This window comes from Lissotriton vulgaris, chromosome 2_1 (genome assembly GCF_964263255.1).
Source record: "Lissotriton vulgaris chromosome 2_1, aLisVul1.2, whole genome shotgun sequence".
Classification (NCBI taxonomy): domain Eukaryota; kingdom Metazoa; phylum Chordata; class Amphibia; order Caudata; family Salamandridae; genus Lissotriton; species Lissotriton vulgaris.
This window is the reverse complement of record NC_141687.1, coordinates 1,325,428,464-1,325,437,827: the sequence shown is the minus strand read 5'-3', so window position 1 is coordinate 1,325,437,827 and position 9,364 is coordinate 1,325,428,464. Positions and strand designations below refer to the sequence as shown.

At 42.4% G+C, this 9,364-nt stretch overlaps 1 protein-coding gene across 5 annotated transcripts in view; it reads right to left on the bottom strand.

The window, feature by feature from the left end:
- Positions 1-491: 491 nt before the first annotated feature.
- Positions 492-9,364, bottom strand: part of KALRN (kalirin RhoGEF kinase) — a 1,626,736-nt gene continuing 1,617,863 nt past the window's right edge. For all 5 annotated transcript variants that reach the window (XM_086957084.1, XM_086957086.1, XM_086957088.1 and 2 more), the window contains 2 exons: positions 5,642-5,780; positions 492-2,679 (listed from right to left, as the gene is read on the bottom strand). In XM_086957084.1, the coding sequence (XP_086813210.1) occupies positions 2,131-2,679; positions 5,642-5,780 (688 nt within the window). In that variant the 3' untranslated portion in view covers positions 492-2,130. The remainder of the gene's footprint in view (positions 2,680-5,641; positions 5,781-9,364) is intronic.

Below are 9,364 nucleotides of genomic sequence, written 5' to 3'. Positions count from 1 at the left end.
AACAAGCAAGATTCCATCATTGGAGGCGCCGATTGGCTCCATTGATAGGAAATTGACAAAAGCAATCAAGGACCACTCCAGCATAGAGACTGACCTATTGATGGATGCTTGTGGGCACGCTGATGGCATTACAACCTCGTGCAAACTCCAAATTCCAGGTTGATATCTTTCACAGTGACTTACTGCACAACCTAAATCCATGTGGTGGTTCAATTAAAGTACTCGTTGTCCTGAGGCAATATGCAGCGTACAATGCTCACATTCGGATTAATGCTCTCAACCATGAAAAAGACGAGAAAATACAGCCAAGAATGAGATGCAAATCTTCTGATTCTAAAACGTCTAGATCACCCAACACCAACCAGGGAGGCGGGAAAGAGCCCTAATGTGAAACAACAGCACAGGGATTCCATTTTGAGCTTTTTCATGACATATAGGCGCCCCAGTATCACAACCAATGCACCCTACACATTGGCATTATGGTATCTGAAAACACTTGTTCACTTTTTCTTTATTTTAATATGAATAACATTTTCCATTTGATTTTAGGTAAACTAAAGCTTGTAATACTGTATAACAGTAAAATGATATATTTTCAAAAAAATACAGAATTCAACTTTAAGGTCCATGATCGATGAATATGTTAAAGCAAAACTCCAGTGATTATTCAATTGACTTTCAGGGTCAGACGTGGAACATAAGGGCAATGTGGCACAGCAATTTTAAAAATCTAATTCACCCCATGCCAGTACGGTATTAACAAAGATGTATTTTATTAGTCAAAACTGGCTTCAGTAACAGTCTGGTCTGATCGCATCTATCTATAAAGTCACATAATGGAAGCAGCACACTGGTTATGTACAAAGGCGCCTTTCGTTAAGCTCGATTCGCGAATGGTCTGGTTCTCGCAGCACGTGGAGGGATGGTGAAAGGAATGGTGCATCTCACAATGTGACTGGAGGAACCAATGTTAAAGGATATGAACCAGGAAACCATTTCTGCACATTTAATATGCAGAAGCTCTCTAATAGCATTCTGTACAACGTTTTACAAAATGTGTGCAAAGGGAACAATGGCGCTTCGTCGACATGACTGAGAGATTTGGGCACGGTATGTTAACCTTAGCTCTGGCACCTTAGATTTTGAGGTGAAGTACTTCATGTTGACTGGAATATTTCCTCACTCCTCCATTTCTAAATTCAATGTGAGTTGACCCCCTCCCCACCCCACGTTCTTCGCATGTAATTTTTGCAGAAGTACGGTGTATTTTATTCCCTCTTTTGGGTGTAGATATTCCACATACAGGGAACATCTGGTGAATAGCAGTAAAAAAAGGCAGATGGTTGGGCTTCAGCTGAAGGAGTTGGATAAATGTGGTGAGGCTAGGGGAAAGAGCCACATCCTTCTAATAAGGAGCCCTTGGGCCTAGACCAAGAGGGAGATGGCTGAATAGGGAGAAACAGTCGATGTTATATTTCAACAGTTCTGGTTGTACTGTTTATTCATCGGAAGAGATCAGTGCATCCATGGGACGCTTTGCTGCCAGCTCACTTTCATTGGCACCATTGAACACTGCACGGTTTTAAGCGGACACATCATGGCAATCATGGTGAGGCCTTCTGTTCCCAGTCACTGCTGCAGCTCCTGCAGCAGCTGTGAAGGATTGTAGCCTACCCTGTCCACCCCACTTGCTCTGTTTATTCAAGAGAGTTATTTGGCAATGCCTTGCCACCGGAAGACTCTCACTGCAAGGCTGTTCCTGTGCAAAAGACACTTGCAACACTTTCCGAGGCTATGGCCAATAGCCCTCCTACAAGGCAAACCTCAGAGTAATAGATAAAACCACAGGCAGGCGGCACCCTTCACATCTGTCAGCTGGTGCATGAAACAAGCTACTCAGATGTGGGATAATCCAACCAGCCGCCCATCAAATCCACATTTGTGTACTGTGGAACAGAGTGATATTTACACACACACACGCACACACACATACACCTATGCTGAAGGACTTTACAACAGTTTGTTCCCTTTGACTTAGTTGAGAAGGGCACAGCATTGTGTCTATTTTGTGTGCGAAGATGGATTTGAACAGGGCGTTCTCTGTTTCCATGTCCAGGAAAGACATCCTGTCTACAAGATTCCTTGGTTGATTCTGTTTGTGATGAAACTCTTCACGGTCGGGACCGGATGCACATCATTTTGATGTTTCCGGCGTTCAATGAAGCACACCAGGCGCGAGGTGTCCAGAGGAATTTTTGAATAGCTTCCACTGTGGGGCTGAAGCCAAGGGTGCTGCAAGCAGGTGCCCACCGTTGGCCTACGCCGGAAGTCCTCCTGAAGGATAACATTGATGAAATCCCTGGCGTTATGACTGATGTCGCAGAAATAATCATGAGGAAAACTGAAATCCACCCGGCATATGTTCAGACAGGTCTCCTCTTTGCTTTCATCCAGAAATGGGGACACCCCGCTAAGCATGATGTATGTGAGGACTCCTATGCTCCATATGTCCGTGCTGAGGGATACTGGAGTCCCATGTATGACCTCTGGAGCTGCAAACTCTGGGTTTCCCAGGAGGTGGTGGATGTGGTAATGTCCCGTGATCTGGACGGCATCTTCCAGGTCGATCAGTTTAACCCGCGGCACAGGGATTCGCAGATCTATTAGCAGGTTTTCTGGCTGTTGAAATGGAAAAGAAAGAGAATCGGAAATCAGTTAACGTTTCTTAAGTCCTGGCCAACGTTATTCATATCTGTTTATTTCTATAGATCATTGCATGAATAGTAATGACTAGATGACTGATATACCTTGGGTACACACAACATATATATACACAACTAAAATATGATAGGGTGTTTGAGTGCACAAAATGCAGTGGTTTAAAAGCCTACATTTCTCAGGCAACCCTGTGTAGTATGAGTTTCATGATCATAATAACATCCCCCAACCCACTTTGTAGATTTACTTACCGTTGTAAGGACCCGTAGGATTGGATGGAAAAGCTATCTGAATTAGGTGACAAGGTTGGCTGAATGTTGCACAAAAATGGAAAATGATGTGGTATTCTGTGGTAGTATTATTTTCAATCCCTTTGAGCTACAGACACATTCTTAGTAAAATATGCAAATAATTCAGCAAATGCCATAAACCTAAAATTGCATCCTAAAGACGACAGTCAGAAAAATCACATAAATCCACTGACCCTCACAATTGTCCATTGTTTCAGCAACACTTTATTCAGTAAAGGTAAACCTAAACATTTCAATTCCAATCTGTGCACATTGGTTAGATGCAAACAGCTTTTTCAAGTTAACGACCCCAAATAAACATGCAATGTAAGAAATGCATAGTGGGCACTGTGTAATATGGCCCTGTAATACCATCGTGGGGTTCTGGGGACATTTATAAACCACTCAGGTGTCAGTTATGGGTCATATATATGAACTGTGCCAATATGCAAGCCAGGGCTTTGCAAAAGCTTCTTTTTAATAGGCACAGACCCATACCTCAGTGCTTGTGAATTAAATGGAGAACAAACAACAAGTGATCATTCGCATCAACACAAGTTCCAATGCACGTTGAGTGAATTGGAAAGGGATACCAGTGCATATGAGTGGTGGAAGATTATGATGATTACGCACTTGCATAGCGCACGACTACCCGTATGCATCTCGGCGCTTGTACGAATACCGCCGAGGAACCCTTCCTGGAATTTCCCTGTGAGGAGCCCACTCCTGGGCACCCCCAAGGTGAAGTCAGGCATCCTCAGCGTTGTTGGGGCCGTTGTAGAGATTAAGCAAGCTATTGCCCAGAGGTGCAGAGTGGGACTCATGATTCGAATAGGCACCGAAGCGAGAATTATCAGGTCTGAGGAAACTGAGCCCCAGACCCGCCGAGGCGGGAATTGAACCCTGGTCCCGGCCAGACTACTGCATCAGGGTCTGCCGCTCTAACCATTGAGCCACACTTCTCTAGAGAAACCTTAATTAACAGACACATCAGGTCTTAGCCACTAGGAGTATTTATTTTGTTTTGAAAGATAAACTTACTTGTGTCTAGCCTCTATGCTCTCATAGACTTTTAATGAGAATTATATCTGGAATATCATAATATGCCTACTAAAATATATTTTGTTATGGAAACCTCAACTTTCACACCTACTGGTCCTCCACAACATTCACAAACAAGAAAGCATAAAACATTAAATGTCAAATCCATTAAAAATAAAACAATATTTTGTTGTAAATTAATAGAGCAATCTCTTTAAAATCAAGGTGCTAGTAGTTTTTTCTGTTGTATTGTGTATAAGTGAGTATAACCTGGCGCCCTTACTCTGCAGGCACTTGAAAAGTCATTGAAAAATGTGCTTTTTAATTTCTCAAAAATTGCTCAACTAATTTAGCTCATACTTAGTTGCCGCCCAATTTAGAATTGAAGGCAAATTTGCGAATTTGTGAACAATTTTATCATAGTAGCTTTAACTTTTCCTATCTATGTTATAATTCAGAGGGGAGTGACATCCTACCTATTTGATGAAAACATTGTAGCGGTAGCAATCTACTAGTCAAAGACGGAGAAACACCTTCTTAAAAGTAGTACCTCAAGTGAGATTTCAGTGAAATGCAAACAGTTTGTAAAAAAGAAGGTCCTCATTTCGAGTGCTGCGCTTAGATTCTGATGCAAATGGGAGTTTGCAGCCAAATTGGGGTTAAGAGTCACAGGTAAACTTTACACAGATCCATTGTTATTCTCACACACAAATTTTGCAAGAGAAAAGCTTGCAAACTTTGTGAAGGAAAAAATCTCAATACTTTTGGATTGCAGTTTTGAACGTACCGAGTCATGTGATTCTACAGGGTTTGCACCCGGAAACAAAATAACCATATTGTATTAGCCAATCCCCCGGGAGTATTGCTGTATCCTTCTACCAGGGTACTCATGATGTTCCCCATAGTCTCTTTTAGTAGGCAGATTATGATATTCCAGATATAATTCTCATTAAAAGTCTATGAGAGCATAGAGGCTAGACACTAGTAAGTTTATCTTTCAAAACAAAATAAATACTCCTAGTGGCTAAGACCTGAGGTGTCTGTTAATTAAGGTTTCTCTAGAGAAGTGTGGCTCAATGGTTAGAGTGGCAGACCCTGATGCAGTGAATCTTTTCCCTGGTGATCCCCTGTACCTCCTCTCTCATACTCTTGCAAAGCTTGTAGGGAAGATTTACAAACCTTGTGATGTGCTGAGGTAAGATGTAGCTCGGCACTAAATTACATTTCTCTTAATCCCCTTTATCTGCAAACAGGCTAAAGCACTTTTGAGCCACAGTCATTGGTGTATGCTAATTTAGCCAAATCTGGGTGAAATATGTTTTGATTTACCAGAGGATACAGATGCACTGAAACTGAAAAGCCACAGAGGAGGAGTTTAAAAACACAGGCTACATGAAGTCTAAAAGGTCTCCTGTTTGAATCCCTCAAACTGTAGGTTTTTTAAAAGCCAGATCATATGTGGGAAAACAATGAACTGGGTCACACAGTAAAATAAAGACAAGTAGCGCAGATTAGAAAATGCATTATTTTTTTAATGTCTGAGACCCTTCCAACTGGCACAACAGATGCCACCCTGCATTTCACTCCCTCACCTTGATATCTAAGTGTGCCACTCTGCAGTTGTGTAGATACTGTAAGGCCTCCATGGTGTCTCGGATGAAAAATGCCACCTTCTCCTCCATGAGTTCATCGTGATTCATCAGGTAATCAAGGAGCCTGCCATCATCCATGCTGAAGCACAACAAAAATATAAGCATAGTATGTCATACAAATGAACAAGCCACTGGCTGTTAATCTTGGAAAGTTATAACATAAACATATATCTCTTAGAGAGCCCGCATGAGCGATATATAGGTTTTGGTGCAAACATATGTCTTGTCTTCATCGTAAAATGTTTTGATGATTTTATAATTAACATGAACACTTTATTTCAAGGTTATGTGCCCATATTGGAGTATATTTTACATCACATCATAATGCTTTATTGAAATAACAATCAGAAAAAAGAAAGTATCTATGATGTAGGGCTACTTAACCAAAGTAGAAGAGAGTGGATTCCATATTGAGATATTACTATGAACAAGCTATTCTGAAATCAAACAAGAAATGCCAGGAGAAACTATTTCTCATTAATTTCACAATAGGGGTAACCCTACTTTTCAGGACAGGTGAAAGGATGCAAACCCTCGCACCCAGTCTGTGGTCATTGGGTCCGCTCATGATTGAGTAGTGCTCCCGCCATCTTATGGGATATTTTTGTCCCTACTACTATTGTAAGCAAAACAGAGGGGAAATATGATGCAATAAGAAATATTACAAGATAAAAATTACTATGCGGGAATTAGTACATCCCTGAACATTTTAGGAATACATCATTCCTAAAGCGTAACAAAAGGGATGAATTAAAGCAAAACATACATTAGCCTTTGTCATACGAAGGAGGATTGACCAATACAGGCATAGGGCACAGCACAGAAATCCTTTGGGCACATCTGATTGGAAAGCCCCTCAAACCAGTCAAAGCCCACTTCATTTATTGCCCCTTGATAGCAAGTATAAAAAAATCAAGAAACATATGAGGTTGGATATTACCAACCAGCAAATATGATCGGGTGAAGATCGGTGAAATTAATTTACATTAAAATATACATTCTCAATATAAAATCTCATTAAAATGTCTCACTGTAGTTGTAAAATAGGGATTCAAAGAATCTGTGGCAAACTTATCAGATGAACGTTGGTATTTTCCAGTATAAGTTACAGAAAAATATATGCACTGCAATCTGGAGCAGGCCACTAATTCCTCCATGTCTACAGTAACACAAAGCACATTGCTTATGGGGTTTTGCAGTGATTGTGAGGTGTTCTGCTGAAATGTTATAAGTTGTTGCAGTAATATGGTGTTTCATGCAGACAAGTTGAAGTTGTTATAGTGTCTGACGTGGCCTAAGATTCCGGAATGTATTAAAAAGTGTAGAATGCACTATATTCTCGTTGTCTGCTGTGATGTGGTGCTAGTCGTGAGGCATCAAGCGACAGCACATTTCAGAAAGGGACTTTCTCTTTGCTTGATTGTGAGGTGTGGTTGGTATAGTGAATTTCAGTGAACAGGGAGGAACTTTATCAATCCGAGTGAGACCCCACTGGTTGAGGTTTAGTTTATATGTATATCAGTGCAGGTCGTAAAACGATATTATGGACAATTTCTTGTGTGTATGAATGCTTTAATTTCTTAAGAGGAGCAGACAAAGTTAGTTGTTGAAATTGCTTGAATTTGTTTTGCGTGCAAATTAAAGAGAGAATGCAATCATGGAAAATTGTAAAGGACGGGGAGCCGTTGTAAGGAGTGAAGTTTAACGTCACAGTGTGCCACGCTGGGATTGGTCGATTGGTGTGAAGGCAAACTGTAATTAGTTGACTACATCATAGAGAGCCGCATTATTATTGGTTGCTGACAGTAAACAAGAACTGTGGGTAAAGAAATTAGTTCCTGGTTTGAAACAAAACGATTTATTGCAACTGTTGAATAGTGAAATTCTTTAAAGCTGTAGGAGACATGTTTAGGGGAGATGTAACTATAACGATCTGTGAGGAAGAAGAGGCACCACCTGAAGATACACCATATGACTATAAACTAACGACTCCATACATGTATTTGGCTTAACAACTGGTATAAGATCACTCCATCTGGCGTTGGCCTGCCTAGACGAACTTCGGGAGACTCAGCTCCTCGTTGATTTCAAGCATGCCTTCGACTCGGTGCACTGGTTTTTTCTTTGGGCAGTGCTCGGGAAGATTGTTTGGTCAACATTTCAGGGGCTGGGTTTCCCTTCTTTACTCTGACCTGTGGGCTCGAATCAGGGTGAATGGAGCCCTGTCACACATATTCCCTGCCGAGTATGGCATGAGACGGGGATGTCCCTGCTCTCCCCTCTTTTTTGCCCTTGTGGCGAGGCCACTTGCAGAGCTTAAGCGGATGGATGCCAGGTTCAGTGGGTAAGCATGGAGGGAGGGCACAGAGGACCGTGCGTCTCTAAAAGCAGATGACATGCTTTTCTTCTTGTGGAATACAGGCGAGACATTGCCACAGCTGATGTAAATACTTGAGATTAATGGCACCACCTTGGGCCTTAGGGAAGATGTTCCTGGTACCCCTGCGGGAGACACGTTTGGGGAAAGACCTTAGTTCCCAGCTACAGGGGACGAGCGACCACTTTTGCTACCTGGGCATGATGGTGGCTCAAACTTAGCATCGTTATCTGGAGCTTAATATCGCCCCACTGGTGGACAGAACTCTGAGAGATATGGAGAAGTGGTCGAAACTACCCCTCTCGATAGAGGGCAAAAAACACTTACCTGCCACTCCCACTGCCAGCAGCCTCTGACTACAAGTAACTTCTTGAATGTAAATTTTAATTAATGGATTTGTTTTATTGTATATTTATATTGCATGAACTAGACCCAAAGATATTGGAGGGTGTTACATGAGGACCAATTGCTTTACACACGGACACAAGTTGAGTAAGTTACTCTGGCGCAAACCTAGGAAACTTGAGAGCTAATGTCAGATATGTCACATTCAATCTAATGGTCAGAAAATGGGTTTGTTTAAACAAAGGAAACACAAGGAGATGATGGACGGAGCGCTGAAAATTTTCAGACACTCACCCCCAGACACAGATCAGGGTTGAATCCATAATAATTCTTTAGCTCACTTCGCCCCTCAGTTCAGACCCAGCTATATACAAATCAGTCTTGACCCTGTGCTTCATGGGAATAGTCCAACCCGAACTGCCAAGCCAGGTCTTCCCTGAAAGGGAAACGAGCATCCTGGGACTGGTTTCTGGGTAACACCCTTCATCAGGCAGGCTAGATTGAATCCAGTGGCAAAGTGTGCAAGGGACCCACGTCTGGGCATACTCTGCCAACTTAGGGCGAACAAAGGAAACACAAGGAGATGATGGACGAAGCGCTGAAACTTTTCAGACACTCACCCCCAGTCACAGATCTGGGTTGAATCCATCATGGTGTGCCCAGACGTGGGTCCCGTGCTTTCCATGCCACTGGAGTCAAACTATCCTTGCTGGTGAGGGCTGAAAGCCCGAAACCGGTCCTAGGATGCTTGTTTGCAGTCCAGGGAGGACCTGGCCTGGCAGCTTGGGCTGGACTGTTCCCATTGGGCGCAGGGTCAAGACTGATTTGCATATTGCTGTGTCAAAACTGGAATGGCATGGCGAGCAAAAAAACGATGGATTCGGCCCAGATCTCTGTACTGGGGTGAATGTATGACATTGTTCTGCATTCTGTCCATCAAT